The sequence below is a fragment of the Lygodium microphyllum genome, chromosome 24, assembly GCF_053477565.2.
Source record: "Lygodium microphyllum isolate KBCC chromosome 24, Lygodium_microphyllum_v1.1.10, whole genome shotgun sequence".
In the NCBI taxonomy this organism is placed as follows: Eukaryota; Viridiplantae; Streptophyta; class Polypodiopsida; order Schizaeales; family Lygodiaceae; genus Lygodium; species Lygodium microphyllum.
In genome coordinates this window covers 82,756,698-82,779,105 of record NC_141158.1, presented here as the reverse complement: position 1 = coordinate 82,779,105, position 22,408 = coordinate 82,756,698, and the positions used below count along the sequence as shown (strand labels likewise).

At 38.6% G+C, this 22,408-nt stretch overlaps 1 protein-coding gene and 2 pseudogenes across 4 annotated transcripts in view; 1 reads left to right on the top strand and 2 right to left on the bottom strand.

Annotated features, from left to right (window-relative positions):
• Window positions 1–10,291, top strand: part of ELF8 (binding protein) — a 162,285-nt gene extending 151,994 nt beyond the window's left edge. Inside the window, exons 21-25 of one of the 4 annotated variants that reach the window (XM_087665528.1) lie at window positions 7,209–7,280; window positions 7,372–7,620; window positions 7,715–8,157; window positions 8,241–8,505; window positions 10,147–10,291. In XM_087665528.1, the coding sequence (XP_087521654.1) occupies window positions 7,209–7,280; window positions 7,372–7,620; window positions 7,715–7,936 (543 nt within the window). In that variant the 3' untranslated portion in view covers window positions 7,937–8,157; window positions 8,241–8,505; window positions 10,147–10,291. Of the gene's footprint in view, window positions 1–7,208; window positions 7,281–7,371; window positions 7,621–7,714; window positions 8,158–8,240; window positions 8,790–9,335; window positions 9,787–10,146 lie in introns of those variants that run through there. The other 3 variants (XM_087665527.1, XM_087665529.1, XM_087665526.1) reach the window with 3 other exon arrangements.
• Window positions 1,580–2,901, bottom strand: LOC148015299 (uncharacterized; annotated as a pseudogene).
• LOC148015298 (uncharacterized) lies at window positions 3,084–3,933 on the bottom strand (annotated as a pseudogene).
• Window positions 10,292–22,408: the final 12,117 nt, after the last annotated feature.

The following is a 22,408-nucleotide window of genomic DNA, read 5'->3' as shown; positions in this document are numbered from 1 at the left end:
GGAGTAATTATACACAACATTGCAAAAAAAGATAAGAGCCTAGAGGGAAAGAAGATAAGCAAATCCTTAAAAGGAACCAAGATACGGATGATAGATAAACTCATATCCACCCACCTCAAGAACATGAAACACGAATTTGCCAAAGTATACAAAACTTGAAGATGGAAAATAGGTGGTTTATAGATGAGGTAGAGTTGTCATTGTGGAGTTCTGGATATCCAAAGTAGAAAGGAAGTGATGATATGTAAAGCCTAGATGGATCTTTCGATATACTATACTCTTATCTTGTAAGGATTGATTTTAGAGTGTAGTTTTACTTTTTCTTCTTTAGTTTTCAAGCTTACTTTTTCCTTTGGCATGTGAAGTAAAATATAGAAATAGTGATTGATGTTTTCGATTTGTTCTATAGGCTAGTTTGGGCATGTGAAGTGAAATGTACAAATAATGATTGATGTTCTCGATTTGTCCTTTTGGTTAGTTTTGGCCTGCACAATACATTAATGTAATTTTCTTTGTTCTCTCTCTCTCTCTCTCTCTCAAAAAAAAAAAAAACTTACATGCCATCCAATCTCAAACCTTCAAAGCTTGTAGACTTGGACCCTTGGTATGCATGTGGCTTCTTCTTTACAAGCACCTCGTGGTGGAGAGAGAGTAAGACACTTAGTGGTGATTGGCAGGATAAGGTAAATATGGATCGCCCATCAAAATGGAGGTGATTACATGCTTGGTCGTTCAAGCATGTCCTTATTGGCATATGAGTGGGGTAAACAATGTAGGAACTGATTTATTGCATGAGCTGAGATTGGAGGTGCAATTTTGCCTTAATGTCCCTTTAAATAAGAGGGAGTTTCTAGATTGTGTGGCTGGGCAAGAGGCTCTATTTGCATTGGGACCCACATGAGTGGCCATTGACCCCATAATTTTTTCATATGTGAAATAAATGTCTAATGCAAATGTGTATGAAAGTATTAAACGAGTATGATTTAGACCCTGAACTTGAATTATACGTGACCCTAATGAATCTATCTTCGGTGGGCATCACTCTTTGACACCTCCTTACTCTGTCCTTGGGCACTCTTTAGTCATTTATAGTTGTAAATCACTTAAGAGTTGTGTTCTTTCTTTCTTCTTCAACTTGTTTGAGTTTTGAGTTCTGCTTTCAGGGTTTGAGTTTTTGCACATTTGTGTTAAATATATTTTTAACAAATTATGAGAAAAGTACTAAACTTACAAGCATCTTCAAAACAAAATTTGAGATAAATCATAATAGATAATATGTGCTAATTTCAAAATAAAAGATATGTCTAGAGTAAGAGGACAATGCACAACTCAAATTAGAATATTGAAGTTTGAGACTTTTGAGTCAATATAGAAGGAACTAACATCAAGCCAACAACCTACAAGATAGTCATAGACACTAGAGGCACGCGAAGTGCATACTAGACTGAAAACTCAAAAAGAAACAACTAAAAGTAAACTATAGTGAGTTGTGACTAGTTTGGAACAAGGCTATAGGCTACAATTTATGGATACTAGACATCAGGGACTAGCTAGAAGCAACTAGTAAGTGCCAACTGATCTACTCATCATCTTCATTATTCTCAAGAGTGCAACCTCCTTCTCCTCCCAGTTCTTGGAACATCACTAGTGCGTGCTCCCTCTGTGACAATGAGGTTACAATGTCCTCTTCCTCTTGTATTTGCTACAATGCAAGCAATCTATCATCATCCTTCTCCTTATTGAGGATGTCCAATGTAGTGTCCGTCTTTTCATAGCCTTTTTCCTTAAACTTTGTTGATGAGACGAAGGCTTGTATGAATGTATAGAAGCTGGTCTATCTATTTTGGAAGTAACTTATCCCTTCTCTTTGTTTGAATAAGTGAAAATATACTCCAATTTCTCTCAAAAGGGGTGGCCCAAGACCCTTGTGAAAGTATCCTTACAGCCAATTGCTGCAATTTGGGTGCACATGGCCCAAATGTCTCCCATCATTTAACACCGTGATGTATTTTTTTCTCATCTCTTGCAAGTGGCTGAGAAAATGCACCTGATTCTGACTTGTACATGTCAAGCTCATCACATAATACAGCCTGCATATCCACATCATATTTTGTATACCTTTCTATCACTTTCATCCATCCTGCATGCACCTCCCTGTCATTATTAGGTTTCTTGGCTCTCCAAATAGGATGCAATACAAAGGTTGTAGTTTGTAAAGGTGAATGCATTATATCCCATCTGTCCACACAAAGCCCTTTGATCTCTTGCACTCTAGAATTAGTCACTTCTTCCAAGGAACACATTTTCTCTATCATTTGATTAGTTATCTCGTACAAAAGTCCCATAGTGGTTCCTTTTCTATTAGTAAGACCAAGGATTTTAAAAATGGATGCACAAATCTTTACTATCATTTTAGCATCATTCCAGAAACTTGCTCCTAAAACAATCTCAGCTACTTCCATTCCCTTCAATGTACATGAAGCTTTCTTTCTTGCCCAAGTATCACTAACAACTATACGACGCAAGCCATTGTAGCATCTCTCATCCAACAAGTTCACTAATGTAATAAACATGTAAGGAAAACGTGCAATTGATGGCTTTAATAATTCTTTTTGGCTGAGTTGGTGATACAAATGTCAATATTGTATGCTTACGTATAACAAATGTGATAACTTTATTTGCTTTAGTTAGCACGTGGGCAATCCAAGCAAGCTTTCCAATATCTTCTAAAAGAAGATCCAAGCAATGGTATGTACCTCTAGTAAAAAAGATGTTAGACCTCTCTTGGTCAATCAAATCATCAGCCCTCATACAATTAGTTGCATTATCCATACATACTTGCATCACATAATTTGGCCCAAATATCAAGGATTGCATCTTTCAAGATGCTAAAGATGAACTCATGAGACTTGTATTCTTTACTTGTATCAACAACTTTTTAAAAATTGAACCCTAAACCAATGTAGCCATAACTTTTATAATAGGCCTTCACCTTGCATCTGACCATCCATCACGAACAATGACTATCTCTTCTATTTCTTCCTAATATAATCAAGTCACCAACCCTCATACAATTAGTTGCATTATCCATACATACTTGCACCGCATAATCTGGCCCAAATATCAAGGATTGCATCTTTTAAGATGCCAAAGATGAGCTCCCTAGACTTGTATTCTCCACCTGTATTAACATCTTTTTAAAAAATTGAACCATAAACAGATGTAGCCATAACCTTTATAATAGGGATGCGCCTTGCATTTGACCATCCATCACAAACAATGGCTCTCTCTTCTATTTCTCCCTAATATCAGGCAACTCTTGGTCAATGCATTTAACCTCCTTCACAATGTCCTTCGTGTGTAGGTTGTTATATGAAGGTGGTCTATAGCTTTGACCCACTTCCCCAACTGCCTTTAGCATGCCAAGAAAATACGGACTCTTTGCTTTCCAAAGTGGGATATACTTTGTATAAAAGAAGTGATGAACAACAATGTTTGCCTCCTTTTGTGCTTGCAAATCCCATGCTTTTGCCAAAGCACCCTATGATTTGGCCACTTTTTTAAATTGAAAACTCACATGCTCTTGAGAGCTTGATTGCCCAAGTTGCCCAATAGTAACACTTGCATCTACATTACGAGAGCCATTACACAAGACGCATCTCCCAAAAGTGACATAGCTGCATCAATGTTTGCAATGGAGTCTTGCACTTCAACACCCACCTTTAATCTGCAACATACACCCTTTTCACTTTGTAGTGCTGCAGTGTACTTTTCCACACCAAGAGCTATCAATCCCAAAATATGTGCCCTTATGCATAGCGGGCCACCATCTCAAGTGTGTCCACAATGTTTGCATTTACATGTATTCTGCCCTTTTTCAACTGTTTTGAGAACAGTAACATGATCCCATTCAGCTTTCTCCTTTCTTTCCATCTTCGAAAGTTAAAACCTGAAACAAATTTAATGTAGACATGACATTGTTAGTTGACAAATGCACCAAAATCCTCTATATACAGAGTTACTTGTTAGTGCATCCTTTTATCTGTGATCATTCATACACTCAGTCCTTGGACTGCTATCCATAGCCTAACTTGAGCTGCTGCTTGTCCATCTGAGTCTGCTGCTCATTTGGAAGACATCGCCATTAGTGGAGTACATCAACACCCTAACTTGAGCTACTGCTTGTCCATCTGAGTCTCCTGCTCATTTGGAAGACATCGCCATTAGTGGTGTACATCGGACTGCTTTCCAGCTGCTGCCTAGCCTGCCATTACCTGCTGCAGTTTGCGTTTTATCTGTGATCATTCATACACTCAGTCCTTGGACTGCTATCCATAGCCTAACTTGAACTGCTGCTTGTCCATCTGAGTCTGCTGCTCATTTGGAAGACATCGCCATTAGTGGAGTACATCAACACCCTAACTTGAGCTACTGCTTGTCCATCTGAGTCTGCTGCTCATTTGGAAGACATCGCCATTAGTGGTATACATCGGACTGCTTTCCAGCTGCTGCCTAGCCTGCCATTACCTGCTGCAGTTTGCGTTTTGGAGGTTGATCATCACTCAAAGCTGGTGGATAGGCCACCCTTGCTGTATAGTCACTGTTCCAGGCCAATGGGCTGCACACTAGCCGAGTAGACCTGCTGGCGACCTGATCTGGAGCATTCAGGTTGTGCTGCCCAGCTGTCATATGCGCAACATAATCATTATAATGATTGCACCTATGTTTTCTCTGCCATCTTCAAATGAGACTATCAGTCTCTGGGGGACTGCTGCTGCTGTGTTTCAGGATCCATTGCAAGTACTATGCACTCTGACACCTTTGCCTAGTCCTTGACACATGAAGGTTTTGGGCCTGTTGATTGTGTCATCCATATTCTCATTTATCCATTCTTATTCAGATTCTATAGATTGTGTTCTGTGTATTGTCACACACTTTGTGTTTTCTCTATGTTTGCCATACCGTTTCTTTACATCTTACTTTTTTTTGGAACTGCCTTACAGCCTGTTTATGGATTCAAACATGGAGAACAGGCCGTTTTTAGGGTTAATGTAGCATGCCGAGCAGAAAAGCAAGTTATATTTATGGTTGCAAACAGCAAAAGTCAAAAAGCAGGTTGCTTTTAAGGTTATGAACAGGAAAACAGCCTGAAATTAGGGTTTCGAATTGGAAAAACCCTAAGAAATTAGGATTTCAGATCCTACACACAGAGGACATCCACATGCAGTGTGTTGAAGCACATGACATCTACATGCAAACCCTTGTTCGCACATGTGTGAATGCATGTAGAGATCTACATGCAACGTGTTGAAACACATAGGGCATCTACACGCAGTCTCTCACACGTGTGTGCTCACAAAGATCATGCGTTCCACTCCTTTGGTGCCCACTCCATGATCTGCTTTTCTTTTCCTAGTAGCCTTGTGGCATGTTGTGCAGTTTTCAACCTATCTTTGATAGTCCTTGGTTGAAGAGAAGGCCCTTTGAAAATTTCTATATTATTTAATGCAAAATCCTTTTTTTGGGGGGGGGGAGGGGGGAGGGGGGAAGGGGAATGCAAAATTGCTAGTGGCCATTGTGTATTTTGCACTACATATGTGGAAAATGCATCTCATCTTTTTGTTTCTTGTTTAGTTGCTAGACAGATTTGGATTTTATTTCTAGGGTTTAGACTTAGTGGCATCCCAACAAATTTCTAGTCGCACATGAGTGTTGGGAAGATAACCCTAGATTGACAATTTGACACGTTCCAACCGCGACATTCTCATTTGTTTCATTTTTTTGGTTGGATTGAACTTTGGCACATGTGGTGTACTAGAAATGCTTTCATCCTTGACTTTTCCTATTTGTTGTAGGAGAGGCTCATTGTTGTGGCAAGTAACTTCTATAATATTAGCAAGCATTGTCATCCACAATGTGGCTTCTTTGTGGTGGGTAGAGATTATTAACACAATTCGCTAGTATTTTTGAATACTAGGAGGTTATAGACTGCACTAGACGACCTTGGAGGGGACTGGATTTGGAGGCACCCCCCCTTACCAGCTTCTTTACCCTTATTGCCCTGTTTGGATTGGGCTTTTGTCAAAACCCATCACTTTCTAAAGCAGTCAACTAATCAGATTTACCACAAAATGGTGGAGGATAAGAGGTGGATTACTGAAAAAGCTAACAAACTTTGGTATGTTTGTGATACTACAGCTAAGTAGCGTGATTGCCTGCTTCACTTACAGAGTCAAAGCTTCCCTATCAAGGGAAAGTTTTTCTCTAGAGGCGTCTCATTGGGGGTTTGACCATAGGCAATGTGCTGTAGGTCCGAAAGATATTTTGAGGCAGATGTATCTTTCGTACTTGTGATGAGGCATCGGTTCATCTTCTCATTTCTTGCCCGATTGTGATGAGGCACCGGTTCATCTTCTCATTTTTAGATTGCGGACCTTGTTGACAGGTCAAAGAATACTTGCCGCTCTTGGGTCCCTTTCATGGCTAGGTTGCAGTCTCATCATGCTTGCCTCTTTCACTTCATGCGATGGGCTGGTCTTTGGTGCCAATCCCATCGGTTCATCTTCTCTTTTCTTGCCCGGTTGCCAAACAAATTTGGGACTTCATTTCCAGAGTGTGGACCTCATTGACAGGTCAAAGAATACTTGTCCGTTCTTGGGCCCTTGGCAAGATGCCTTCCATGGCTAGGTTGCAGTCTCATCATCCTTGCCTTTTTCACTTCATATGATGGGCTGGTCTTTGGCACATCTGGTGGATTGGAAATGCTTTTATACTTAATCTGGCATCAGGTATCCACGGCCATGTGGGACGAGTGTGAGGCTTGCTTTTATGGCAGATTTCGTCTAAGATTTCAGCTGGCTTCATTATTGGAGAGGTGGTTGCTCCATGTATGGATATTGTTTGGTCCACCCCTGTTGTTCCATCTTGATTATCCCATTGGTTCCTATGAATTGGTGTTTGACAGCTTTTCAGAGAGTTTCTGTTCATGCAATGTGTTGTTCTATTGGCCTTTTGGATTCATTACAGTTGTTGCCATTCTGTCTGGTTGGCTTGAAGGCCTGATGCAAAATTTTTCATACATTGATTAACACTTCGTCACGAGAGAGAGAGAGAGAGAGAGAGAGAGAGAGAGAGAGAGAGAGAGAGAGAGAGAGAGAGAGAGAGAGAGAGAGAGAGAGAGAGAGAGAGAGAATGTGGGATGCAAGCAGATGGAACGAAGAAACAAAGAAGATGAATTACGAAGGCTACTTGAAGAACAGGAGAATTTCGAACGTCTCAAGGTATAGTCAATGGTCAGTTATAAATGTGTTCATTTTGCTGATAGTTTTTGTTATCCACTTAGAGAGGATTTGTTCCTTTTTCATGTTGCAGGAAAATTGGAGGGTAAAGAACCGGGAGAAGTTTCAGACAGATGAAAATGAAGAGGATGGTGGTGTGTCTGATAAAAAGAAGGACAAGAAAGAGAAGAAGAAAAGGAAGAGGGAGAAGAAACAGAAAGGCCACTCAGAACAGGAGCTTGAGGATGATGGAAACTTCATACAGGAATCATCTGATGATGAGAAAGGTGGTGCTCAAAATGCTCTTGCAGCTGCTGGGCTGGAGGATACGGATGAGGAGGAGGTGCAGCCTTGCATGTGACTTGCATAATTGGAAGATACTAATCTAAACAGTCCTGTATATTTTCTCATGAAGTGAGATCTTGACTGTTTTGCAGGTTGCTGAAGATACTCCTAAGAAATCTAGAAAACGGCAGGCTTTGTCTGAATCTGAAGAGGAGGATGGAGCCACAGGCTTTGATTCTGCAAGAGCACGTGATGAAGATGTAGAGGCTTTTGGTGCCAGTGATGAGGAGAATCAAGGACTGGAAGGCTATACCAGTGATAAGTCTAATGGGAGGAAAGGAGGAGATTTTGATGATTCGGATATGGATGAGTAACTGGGTTTTGGAAACAGCAGCTTGGTCAATGAAGTACAAGAGTATGTAAGCGACAGCCAGAAACTCTGGAGTGCTGTAAACTGAGAAGTGAAAACATGCTATCTTTCATGTTTTGAAATGGGGTTAAACTTGTATGGCTGCCTAGGAAGTTGGCATACCTCGAAGGTGCTGCTGATGAAGTCTTTAGAGCTTCTCAAGAATGTTCTTGGTTGATTTACAAGGTATCCAGTGCAATGGTTGCATCAACACAGCCTTTTTTGCTACATATTGATTTATCCTTCACTGATCTATTCTGATTGTACAGATAGGGTGAAATGGTTTGCAAGCGTGTCTCAAAGCAGCCTTCGGCCTACGTTACAGTATCTTCAATATACCCTTACACACACATACACACATCTGCCAGTATTGCAAATATAAGTATCAGTGCCAGAGTATGCGGGGCGTATAACATCAACAAGGCATTTCTGTTCTGGAGCCACCTTGCTTGTACAGTTCATTCGTGTGATGCAAAGGAAAAATGTTCCCATGGGCGTCCAAAGGACAGCATGTCTAACACACATCATCATCAAGTAAGGTTCATCCAGACATATCGGCCATGCTGTAATTGAGTTTCGGCTTGTTCACTTTGCACAAGCATTGCTCTTTCTTTAGATGGATGACTGCTGCCTGTAATTGGAATGTGAGCTTTGGGATGAGATAGATGTAAAACTTGTGAGTTGATACTCTCTGAAGCCTGTACATCTATGGTCATGGCAGTCTTTTCAACTGTGTGGATAAAGTTACACAGCTATACACCAGGCTGTAGAAAGGTGACATGATAGTGAAAATAGAAGCTACTTGTGTTTTCAGTTCAGTAATGAATGAAGGAAGTAGCATGGATCACATGTGAAGGATGCTCATCCCTATATAAAAGGAATATGTAAACAAAGCACAAGCAGAAATCATTTTCAGAGTTGATTCACTGAATAGCAATGAAATCTTTCAAACAGTATGTGCTGTGTGTCATGAAGCTTGCAAACTATGGTTTTTTTTAAAGGCGAGGCAAAGTGTGCTGCCGTGATGACAATGACCAAGTGGTCTCCATGTTTTCTTCCCTTGTGTGTTTGCTTCCCTTGCATGCTTGCTTCCCTGGCAACTGTTCTGAATGCAGGAATCCTTTATGCTGTTTTGAATACCCGAGATTCTGTGAGGGCGAGCTTCCCTTATTTGATTACATTTGCAGTGCAGACAAGTGAAAATCTGCCGTGAAAGCAAAGTTGTTCCCTCATGTGCATTTTTAATTCTTTGAAAGAGTCTTTGCCAATGCAATAGGCTGGTATGCTCATTGAGGACTTTTTGAGCTCGATATCATGAAACTTCATGGCATATGGACACACCTGAACGTGTAGTATTGTGGCAGGAATAAATATTAACAAATGTGGGAGCCTACCTGTATCTACAGCCAAATTGTAGCAAAGAACCTTCTGAGTTTTTGAGCTCGATATCATGAAACTTCATGGCATATGGACACACCTGAACATGTAGTATTGTGGCATGAATAAATATTAACAAATGTGGGAGCCTACCTGTATCTACAGCCAAACTCTAGCAAAGAACCTTATGAGTTTCTCCACCTAAGAACTTGCAAGTATAGTTGCAGTATCAGTTACTGGAATTATTGTCATGGTTGGGTAGTTGATGGTTTTGGCATTAAATATAGTTCCCTTCTGAATGGAGCAATGGAATGAAACATGTCTGAAGCACTCAAACATGAATTTCAGCTCTCATTTTTAAAGCATCCTAGTTTCCTATTGAAATAACCTCTAATTAATGATGGAGTGGGCATGATCATTTGCGCCTTATGTCATTGTAGAAGCTCTACTCAACTACATGCTCTTCCTTTTTGGTCATAATAAATACAAAGTTTGATTGCTTGATAATTACTAGGAATTCTCATCCTTGAGGTCCTTGATTCCATGCAATCATAGCATGCCTCGTGGATGAGTTGCTAATTAGTGAAAAACATTGCTTTGAAAATTCAAAGTTTTATTTATAAGAAGTTGTAGATCTCTAGTGGTTAACATAGCATTTTGAATACTAATAACATTCTACCTTGCAAATGTCTAATCTTTTAAGTCATGGAGCTTTTGTTGTGCTATCTTCATAATATAGTCATACTATGCCAATCATAGATGGTTTTATATATGTTTTAACAATGTATCATTAGCTAGGTTGTGGACATGGAACGAGTTTGGTGCCATTAGCAAGGCCATATATGGAGATGGAACGAGTTCGGTGCTTGTTCCAGTACTAGTGTTGTCTGCTCATGCTTTATGGTAGTGAAGGGGTCTAAATGGCCAATCATGACAATGGACATTGTGTGCATAGAGCTTTGTATCCAATACCTTAGGACTTGCAACCTTATGTTGCTTTGTGAATGATGGTTTAAAGTGTAGAAGCTTGAGGAGAGTTTTGTTAGTAAGGATTTCTTTGCTTTGATTTTGGATTCTTAATTGTATAGGTTTCTATAAGGATGCTTAGTTTATATGTTGCCTTAGTTTGCTCTTTTTTAATGAGAGATGCTATTTTGAGTGGATTCTTTGCTCTTTACTTGCTTGGCTTAGTAGTAATTCTCACAATGTCGGCAAGTTGCAACTTTGTATGGTAAAAGTTGGCATTAACAAGAAGTTGAGTAGGACTTGCAACCTTATGTTGATTTGTGAATGAAGTTTTAAAGTGTAGAGGCTTGAGGAGAGTTTTGTTAGTAAGGATTTCTTTGTTTTGATTTTGGATTCTTAATTGTATAGGCTCCTATAAGGATGCTTAGTTTATATGTTGCCTTTTTGTCAACGTCGTCAAGTTGCAACTTTGTATGGTAAAAGTTGGCATTAACAAGAAGTTAAGGTTTGATAGGGAAAAGGAATGTTGTCTTTGTTCCATTTGGGCCTAATGGTGAAAATGAGCAAAGAGGCTTATAATTAGGATCAAGATGGCAAAGGTTTGCTCGGAAGAACTCTCATATGGATGAGGGTGGTCTCCTTTTTTACAAGTTGAACTATATATGGACACAAACATCGTGTGTGGTTGAAATTATCGTCTTGTATAGGATTGTCAGGGGACATACATATTGTTAGGGAGTAATTTGTATACTATAGTTTTGTGGTTTAAAGTTGAGCTAGTTGTTTGGTTCGGTTCAAAAAAAAAGATTGGATCTTATGAAGTATAAGGGAAAATGGTGGTACTTCAAAAATAAAGAGGGCAATTGAAGCCACGGATTGAGTGGTTGAATGTTAGTGGTAAAACGTTTGGTGTAAATGTCATGATTGAAGAAGAGCGGGTTATGCTTGCTTTCTCAATAGCTTATAAAATGAGGAGGTAGGAGTCGTTGCGGGTTATGCTTGCTTTCTTGATAGCTTATAAAATGAGGAGGTAGGAGTCGTTAAATGGTGATGTGTCACATGAATGTGGTTTGTTGATGGATGACTAAAATTTGATAATACATTTGAGTGATAGCATGTTGTGGTGCTTGTATGTTGGGTGATGTAAAAGTTTATAGAGGACTTAAATTTGCCTATAGTTTTACAATTTAAAATTAAGTAAATATTCTACATGGCACAACTTGTGGATGGTATTTGGTGTCTTATAGTATTGAACCATTCTCATGCAAATGTGAATGCATTGGTGGATAGCCTATTGTTTCACATAGATGGGAATTTGAGAGTATTTGGTGTCTTATAGTATTGAACCATTCTCATGCGAATGTGAATGCATTGGTGGATAGCCTATTGTTTCACATAGATGGGAATTTGAGAGCATTTGGATGATCTAAACTAATCTTTCCTCCTTTGTTTTACATTGGACTAAAGGGATTTGCAAACTAAAGCACTTATGTTAGATTGTGTCTTTTAGGCTTTATGAGTTTTAACAATTTTACTTGTGCTCCATGTAGAATTTCTAGTGTCTTTACTTAATTGATATCATGGAGGCTAAGAAAAGTGTCATGGGTTGTGATAAAATATGATACATTGAATTGACAATTGTGTAGGGAAGTGGGAAAGGCTTTGTACAAGCATGGGAAGAAGGTAGAACTTAGATGACAATTTCATTCAGATTGTTTAAGATGTAGTTGTTCTCTCATCCTAATGGTGTAATTGCATTGCAAATTTTTTTCAAAGTGTTGAATATATTTTTTAAGTTTAGAAAAGTGTAGGATTATATGTGCTAAAAGTGCACCAATTAGTAGTTAGATTTGCTATGAAATGTGCCTACCCAACTTTCTAATCCTCTCACAATTAAGCTGAAGGATACGATAAAGGTGGTGAGTTTTGTAGTGGATATGTACGAGACTCTCCATGTGGATGCATTGATTATAAGGACCTAGGATCTGGTTCTATGATTCACACACAATCTCTCTCTCTCTCTCTCTCTCTCTCTCTCTCTCTCTCTCTCTCTCTCAAGAATGCCTAAATACAACTCATGTAGGTGCTACAAGTGCACTCTTGTTAGATTTGCTTTAGAATGCACCTACCATGTTTTATAGTGCTCTAAGAATTAAGTAGAAGGATTTGATAAAGAGAGTAGATGCCACAGTGGATATGTTTGAGAAGTCCACATTGATACATTGATGATAAAAAAATAGGTGAAAACACAGAGTCTAAGCTAAAGTTGCCATAACTTTATATAAGTTGATGTGCATTAATCATGCCCTTCTTCTGTCAAGAATCGCATGGTGGGGGTACTTGCTTGAGTTATTGTGCCACACACATACTATACACAAGATGAAGCTCACTAAAAAACACAAAAAGAGAGATGGAGACCAAAACGTTTTCTTACTAGTATCTTCTTCTATACACAATACAATGCACATAAAGTATAAATAAGATAGAATATAAAGAAAAGTGACCTATTGAGTCAAACAATGCATAACTAATCATACTAATCGACTAGCGCTATATCTATATTAGTTGTATGTAGGTGTAACAAACTAAATATAATACGTGATAAGCTAGTGGCCATGTGAGGATCATAATGACCATCAACGTGCTAAGTGTAGATGTGTGGATTCATCTAGCTTGGCGATCCATCATCGATGTCTGTACGTGTTGAGCTTGCTATCTCAACACTTCTCAAGCTCAATTATATCTCTACAACTCTAACTAAGCTTCAAAACTTTTGAAGCTTCTCTACATCCAATGTCTTTGTGAAAATGTCAAGTATCTGATCTTGTGTGTTGACATATACCAAGTCAATCTCTCTTGTAAGTATCTTCTCTCTCACAAAGTGGTAGTGTATCTCAACGTGTTTTGCCTTAGCAAGAAACACTGGGTTCTTAGCTAGCTGTATACTACTCGTGTTGTCACAGTGAATGAGAGCTGGACTATCTCCTTGCACATCCAAGTCATCCAATAACTATTGCAGCCATACTATCTCACATACTGTCATAAGAGCTTCTCTATACTCAACCTTTGTACTGGATAAATCAATTGTAGATTGCTTTTTGCTGCTCTATGTAACTGTTCTATACATATGTGGGATACTCTACATCCTTATAACCTAATGGTTGTTCCATATACATATTTTCTTGCAATTCATCATGCGAGAAGGCATTCTTAATATCCATTTGTTGCAAACTCCAATCTTTGGCTACTACCAAAGCGATCACGCATCTAACAGTTGTTATCCTAGCAAGTAGAATAAATGTCTCTTCATAATCTATGCCATATGTTTGAGCATAGCCTTTGACAACCAGCCTATCCTTATATTTGCTAACCGAACCATCTGCATTATGCTTGACTTTGTAAACCCACTTACTGCTACTAGATTTCTTGCCCATAGGCAAGGATACCAAATCCCAAGTTTTATTGGATTCTAATGCAGTTATCTCCTCATCGATTGTAGTGGGCTCAACATCCTTAAAACAAGTGGGCTCCACATCCTCAACTACCTTCACTATATAAGTATAATGGTGAGTGGTATAACCTTCAAAACCAAATCTTTTAAAAGGATATCTAACACTGTTAAACCTGTGTATCGCTAGATCACTTAGTGGAGCCTTGACATTACTATGTGCTCTCTATACACTTGGTGTCTTGATGACTGAAGGAATACCAAGCTCATTATTCAAACTCTTTGAACCACTAGAATCCCCATCAAATCTCAAATGACTAGTAGATGTATCATTACCATTAAACACTTTCTTTTTTCCTCGGTCTTTACCTACAACACTTGTAGATCCACCTAAAGGTGTGGGGTTACTCCCTAGTCTCCCAGACCAAGAACTAATTGTAAGTGTAGTACTAGATGATGTTTTTGGTCCACTAAGACTCCTTGATTCTTGCTTTTCTTTTTGCACATAGCTTTCATGATCATTATCATCATCTAATATATCACTAATAGATGCATACTAATTGCTCATCTCATAAAAAATAACCTTCTTGCTCACTCTCAACTCACTTGTGATAACATTTTATAACAACAATACCCTTTCTACTCTTCAATAAAAACACAATTTTTAGCCTTTGGATCAAGCTTATTTCATAGCTCATTTGGCCCATGAATATATGCAATACAACGGAATACTTTTAAGTGTGACACATTAGGCTTCTTGCCCATAAAGTATTATTTGGGGGTCATTCCATAAATTGCAACTTTGAGAGTTTTTCTTACAATATAGACAAGATTATGAACAACTTTAGACCAAATTCTTTTGGACATATTCTTTTTAGTCATCAATGCTTGGGCAACTTTTGCAATATGCTTATTTTTCCTCTCTGCAACCCCATTTTGTTGTGGGGTATACATGCAACTAAAGTGTCTCTTTATCCCATGAGACCTCAAGAAGCCACTAAACTCATTAGAGATGTACTCTCTCTCTGCATTTGATCTTAAGCACTTAACTTTCAAGCTTATTTCTGTTTTAACAACCACCTTGAAAGATTTGAAATGCTCAAATACATTACTCCTTTTCTTTATGAAATACACCCATAGCTTCCTTGAACAATCATCAATAAACGTAACAAAGTATTTGCTACCACCAAGAGATACATTCTATGTAGGCTTCCAAACATCTATATACACAATGTGAAGTATATTTTTGCTCACATCTTTGTTATGCAAAAAGGGTTGTCTTGCTTAGTTACCATATTGGCATGCTTCACACACTTTATGAAATTCTGCAACTCTAAAAGCAAGTAACCTTGTAACCAATCCTTTGGACTGCATTGATTTCAACCTTTGCACATTTGCATATCTAATACATTTATACCATATTTCAATGTTTGCAACCACTCCTTTTTCTTCAGCATATATAGTAGTATTCATTGCAAGAATTCCAACATCTAAAGTGAACATATAGCCAACTCTACTTCCTTTTGCGACCAACCTGTACTTAAATCAAATATGCAACCCTTGCTCTACCATTTGGCCAACAGACACTAAATTCTTTATGATTGATGGCATATGTAATACATCTGACAAAATCTTTGTCTCGCCATCATGCAAGGACAAGGAAACTTTTTCAGTGTGTGAAATTGGGTGGTATGAATCATCACCTGTCTGCACATAACTTGGACTTTGTAAGTCATACAGCTCTCTAAGCCATTCAACATGACTAGTCATATGATCATATGCACTTGAATCGACATAGCATACATCATTATGTGGCCTCTTTTCTATAACAACATTCATTATATGTTGCATAATAAATAGACACTCAAAATTTTCTTTATTCTATCGTGAAGACGACGCCATAGTTTCCTTGCAATTTACCACTGCGAATATAATTCTTTTTAGCATAATAATGGGTTGTAATATGACATGATTCGCCACAATAATAGCAAACAATAGCATGATTTTTAGAACATTTGTTTTACCATTCACCTCTTTCTCTAGAGTCTTGCTTGCCTCTATAATTTCCATGGCCTCCTGAAATTTGCATTTCACTAAATTGTTGATTTAAACTGTTTTGTTAGTTATCACCAACACGTCCCATACCATGGTCTCTCGAAGAGGATCTCCCATGTTCCCTTCTTGAACTTGAGTAAAATGCTTGGACTTGTTCACCGTTTTTGTTAGATAAGTCACTCTACATATTGATCTCTTCGATAATCATGAGAGAGACAAACTCATCAAAGTTTGGAAATGGTTTTCTTACATATATAGAAGTGACAAATGATTTCCAAGTCTTTTTTCTTATTATTAAGGCCACCCAAAATAGATCAAAGCAAATCATCATAAGCATTGTATCAATCACCGTTGAAGCATGTGCAATGCTCCTCACCTTTAAAACATACTCATTGACATATATTTTTCCTTTCTTCAAGGTATTCAACTCTTGCTTGAGTTGAATCTTTCATGCATTTATATTTATTAAAAACATCTTCTCAAAAATTATCCGAGCTGTATGTGAAGCTTCTACATTCTTGATATGTCCCAACATAGTATTATCAATCACTATAGCTAGCCAATATATCACCTTTTTGTCTTTTGCATTCAATTCTTTTCACGCCTTTAATTCATCTGCAAAGTTGTAGGGATACTCAGCTATGGCTCCTCTTCTTCATCTGAAATGAACTCATAAAGGCCCTTTCCAATGAGGAAGTTTGTCACACTTAACTTCCATGAAGGGTAGTTGTTCTTGTCCAGCTCCTCAATGATGGGATTTCCATTATTCTCTGTCATTATCACAAAAATGATACAAAATAGCAAAGCAAGTCTTCTACAACCTTTCACAATAAGTTCACATCAATACATCAAGCAACCTTTTTCATTGATTGCTCAATAGTACATGTAACCTGCAACCTCTTTGCAAATAAAACTTATGTTTGCTTCTTGGAAAATACCTCAAAAATTACGTATTCGAAATCTGCAACATGTGCATCTACTTTCGCTCGATATAGCCAAAATAGTCGTATATTGTGAAACTACTGTTTGCAACCTTGTAGCTCTAAAACGAGGCTCGAAATGGCCTCAAATGCCCAAAAAATCAGCAAGCTCACACACCAAATCTCACAGCAATTTGAGATTTTCACTCTGCCTTGCTTCCGCTGTCTCCATAGGCACTATCCAAGAAAAAGAGTGGAATAATGGGAGAGTTTCTTATTGGTTGGTTGCTTTCTTGAATCCTTGCTTCTTCTTCTTTAATGTAGCCTTCAAAACCGGCCTCTGTCAGTGGTACCGCTCTGATATCATATCAAGAATCGTGTGGTGGGAGGACTTGCTTGAGCTGCTGTGCAAACACACACCACACACATAAGAGGAAGCTCACTCAAGAATACAAGAAGAGAGATGGATGCCAAAACATTTTCTTGTTGGTTTCTCTTTCTTCTTCCACACACAATACAATGTACATAAAGTATAGATAAGATCCAACATAAAGGAAAGTGGCATATTAAGTGAAAGAGTACATAACTGACTATATGAATTGACTGGTGCTATATCTATGCCAGTTGTAGGTAGGTGTAACAAACTACATATAATGAGTGATAAGTCAATGGCCATGTGAGAATCATAGTGAACATTGATGTGCTAAGTGTAGATATGCGGACCCATCTAGCTAGCCGGTCCATCATCAATGTTCGTACGTGTTGAGCTTGCCATCTCAACATCTTCAACCCAAATTTTTTGTCTATTTGTTTGGATACTTTGGATTTGGATTCAACTCATTGTAGAAGGGTTATTTGTTGAAATATCATGATTTTTATCCTTCTTCTAGCAACTCATACTTTTTGATGTGTGAGCTTTTAAATTAGTAAGCCTTCAACTACATTAAGACTAGCTCCATGAACTCTTGATCCATGAAGTTTATCTAGGCATTCAATTGTTGAATTTGGTTGCCTCTTGAACCCTCAAAGGTGCCTTTGTTCTTAATTGGAACTACCTTGGACAACATGAGCATTAGATCTTGCTTGATTTTTCAGGTCTCAAAATCCTTGACCTCAGAGGTGTGAAAAATATATTATAATTCTTTAGAAAGATAGTATCTTGATTAGGGGAATTGCATTCTTGTAATTCTACAAGAAATAGGTATTGATCTTGGCAAGGTGTTGTTGTTTATTTCCTTTGCAACTTGTCTTTTACAATATATTGAAGGAAAGTGCAAATGCATTGTCCAAGGAATGTAGTTATGAAGGCAATAGGTCATTGATCTTGAAAGGAATTGCATTCTTGTTGTTGTTTTTCTCGACCACTTAGATTTTAAGATATTTTCAAGAAAAGTGCAAATACATTGAAGGAAAAGGAAAGTTGGTTAGGGCTACAAAATGTGTCAATAATGAAGATTGGAGTAAAACTTTTTCTAGGGTGACAAAAGCTATCGATAATGAAGGTTTTAGGAAAATGTTCTAGCATGAACTTAGTGGTTGGGTGTTAGTTGAGAGAGAGGGAGAGAGGGAGGGGGATTGTTTTGATTATGAATGCAAGTTTATGATGTGCTTTTGTATCATTGTGGTCTAAATATGCCACTATGACTGCAAGATTGATGACTAAAGTGTGAGATCAAACAATAAGCTTATGGTGGGTGATTTGAGGGTAAGGCAAATCTTCCTTATGGGTGATTCAAAGCTAAGGTAGATCTTCCTTACATGCAATGTAGAGTCATTCAAAGGTCTAAATTGGTATTCTATGCTCCTTTTCCACCTCATGTTGAAGATGCAACACCTTTATTCATTTTAATCACAACTGTTTATCAATCCAATCAAATTATATATACATAATTGCTTGATAGTAAAGGCTTACTTGCTTGGAGGAGCTAAAGGAAAACTTGGTTTAGAGGTAGGATTAGATAATAAGAACATTGAAGATGAAGTCAATGACATAACAACTAACATGCAAAAGGAAGTATAGAAGGAACTCAAAATAAGGAAGGAGGCAAATAACAAAGTATGATGGATACTATCTTTTTATTAGTTAGTGAAGCTACATTACAAAATAAGATTGTATCCACACACGTGTAGGAAGCCTTCCTAATGAATCACACAAAGAAACACAAGAGGAAATAGGTGATGAGGACTACCAAGGATGTTCATAGTCATATAGGCTAGAGGTCAAGGCTAATTCCAAAAACATAAGGATTCAATTGGATGATGCCATGAAAAAACACCACACAATAAAAAACATAAGGGTTCAATTGGATGATGCCGTGAAAAAGCACCACACAAGAAAATAATCCAAAAATTTTGGATTTTGAAAACATGCAAGATAAAGTCAAAGTATTAAAGCAATTAAGATATTTCACGAGAACTACAATGTGGAGTGTGGATAGACTTACACAAGCACAAATCAAAGCACAACCAAGTGAAATTATTAAGATAAATGTGGCTAGAAAGGAGGGAGAATAGGTAGGTTACTGAGATGAAAAAGCACTCACATAAGAGTTTACAAAGCCTAAGCATTGAACTACTTTAGGGTCATGATGTATTTAGTAACTATATAACTTTAGTAGTTAGTTTCATGTTTGTGGCGATGGCACTCCTAAAGTGGATTTTTCACACACACACACACACACACACACACACACACACTCTCTCTCTCTCTCTCTCTCTCTCTCTCTCTCTCTCTCTCTCTCTGTGTGATGGCACACTACCAGACCCACTTCCTCTAGGTATCTGAGGATGGTTTCATCACCCGACCCAATTACATGGACACACAGCTACCTCATGGACTACGCACAGCTATTGGTCAGATCCGCACCTCATCCCACCACCTGAGGATTGAGACAGGCAGATGGGAGGGTATACAGATAGAAGAACGCATATGCCCACTATGCGACAGAGAGCCAGAGACAGAGGAACACTACATCTGCCGATGCACTGTATATTACGACATACGAGGTAGATACCACTGTCTGTTTCGAGAGGGTTTTGGACCCCTGAGACGGATCATGCAGTATGAGGATCAGAGATGCTTGGGATTTTTCCTCTTGGAGCTCCAGAGGCGCAAAGCAACAATTCTACGGAGTAGGAGGCCCCCACAGCTCGGCTCACATAGACAGAGAGCAGTCACTGACTTTTTCATGGATACACGACAGAGTATGGCAGATACCACTACTACTGCCACACAACCTACAGGAGTACATCATCATTGGACCTCATCTTCTGTAGGTGTCCCTTTGGATAGAGCAGTGGCACTTAGCCGGTCTAGGCGCCCACGTCCACCCGGACGAAGGCCTAGACATCCACACCACAGAAAAATTAAAGCCATCATTGAGCGCCACAGGAGACAGATGCCAAGACGCCTTAGTTATGCAGAGATACACTTCCCTAGAGAACAGACATATCATTGATGGAGAGTTTTCCTTTCTCTACTCTCACTTTCAGATCACTGACATGTTTCCCTTTTATGGGACACTATTTCATTTCATTTCCTTTTCAGTCTTATAGGCATGTTTTTCATCTTTTTGCTCGTTCTAGATGAGAAACACACCATCATTGTATGTACTGCTTTGGTCTCATAGGCCACATTGGCCTTTTAGAGACGTTAATATACTCTCTCTCTCTCTCTCTCTCTCTCTCTCTCTCTCTCTCTCTAAAGAATGGCTAAACAAAAATCATATAGGCTTTTAATGAGTGGGGAGACTTTGAGAAGAATGCCTAAACAAAACTCATGTAGGCTTTCAATGAACTTGGGGAGAGAGAGAGAGAGAGAGAGAGAGAGAGAGAGAGAGAGAGAGAGAGAGAGAGAGAGAGAGAGAGAGAGAGAGAGAGAGAGAGAGAGAGAGAGAGAGAGAGAGAGAGAGAGAGAGAGAGAGAGAGAGAGAGAGAGAGAGAGAGAGAGAGAGAGAGAGAGAGAGAGATGATCATAAAACTAGGTTGGAGAAGGAAATGATTAATGCATCTCAACTTGTTTATAAATGTGGCAACTCTACCTTAGAGTCCTCTATCAATTAGAGCTTCAATGACATGGTCTCACTTTGTGATTAGTCTGACCTAAGATAGGTAGGTGGTATAAGCACTTTGTCATTGGGATCGATATCAATGGTTTTACCTTTTTGGATGAAAATATTACTATGCCTACTAAATCAACCTAACTATAAGTTGTCACTTGATGTTCAGGGTAGTCATGCCATGTGTGTGACACTGCACTGGTCGCACCTTGGGTAAACATTACGAATCAAAGATGACTTTTGCTTTGTTGGAAAATAATGAGTTATGTACTTGGGTTGACTACAACCCCAATCCCATTGGGTTGGTGTGTTCTTCATCTCCTTCTATAGCTTTCACCCTTGGAGACAACATTGTCTTCTCATATTGTTGCACGTAGGATTTCCCTTTGGTATCTAAATGCTAACAAATATCACAAGTGGAATGGGTGGCATAGATCAAAGATTGAGGGCTTCCTAAATGGTTCATACCAATACTAATCATTTCATAGTCTTGGATTTTGGTAAATAAGGACTCCATGCAAGTCATGTGAGGTCCTCTATTGGTGATTTTTCCATCACAATGCTTGATCCTTCTATGCAAGTAAGGAACCTGAAACAACATCTAATGAAACTTAGACCATTGCTAGTTAGGATCATCTAGAAATTCTTTGAAGATTCAAAGATTGGCTAATGTATGTTCATCTCGAAAGAGCTATTGTGATTGTTTGAGTATTCCCACAAGTGTGGATTTTCCCTTATTCTTATTAGATGAGTGAGTAAGATACAAGTTTCCCTCTTTGATGCATGGAATGTCTTGGTTCTAATCCACATCCAAGAATGTCTTTATCTTGGGTTTGTAGGGTTGTTAGACTTTCTAGCACGAGTCTCTTAGCCACATGGCCATCGTCAAGTTGTATGGCATTACTAAGTCTTTTGAGGGGCTCTTGGGTTCTTAGGGGGTGTTTCTTTGAAATTCCTTGGAGTTCTTGAGGTTGGTCGGGTTCTTGACATCTCCTTGGGTAGAGCATTAAAAACTTTCTTTTACTTTGTTTGAGTGATAATTTTATCTTCCTTGTTCATTCACTTAGGTGGTCCTATAGTCCTTGGCATGACAACCATTCTGCAATAGAGTTATGATATGACCCAATGAACCCTATGTTTAGGAGTCGCCACACAAGATTTATGATGATAAGAGAATGCATACAAATAGGTTAATAAGGGCCACACATTTAGCCTCTTTTAGGTTTGCCTTAAGTGGGTTGTGCAAAAATATTTTCTCTTACAAGTTATGACCATTGCCTCCCATTGCCTCTTGCTAGTTCCGCCCTATCCAGACCTTCTATTGACCTCTTCCTAATTAGGGGCATGAACTTCAATAATCTACTAGCCTTCTCCAAAGATGAGTCATGCCATCTTGACCAAGACTACAGTACTACAAATGCTAACATGAGTTACCTATAATTCCAAGTAAAACACAACCTAATAAGGCTTGAGACATGTGATTGATCTCATCCAACGTGACTCAAAAGGGTTCAAGTCCCATCAAGTTCCCAATTCTTCCACATGACCAGCTTTTGATGTAAAGCACATCAATCATATCTTTGATGTCATGTGTCTATGGCAGTCTATAGTTT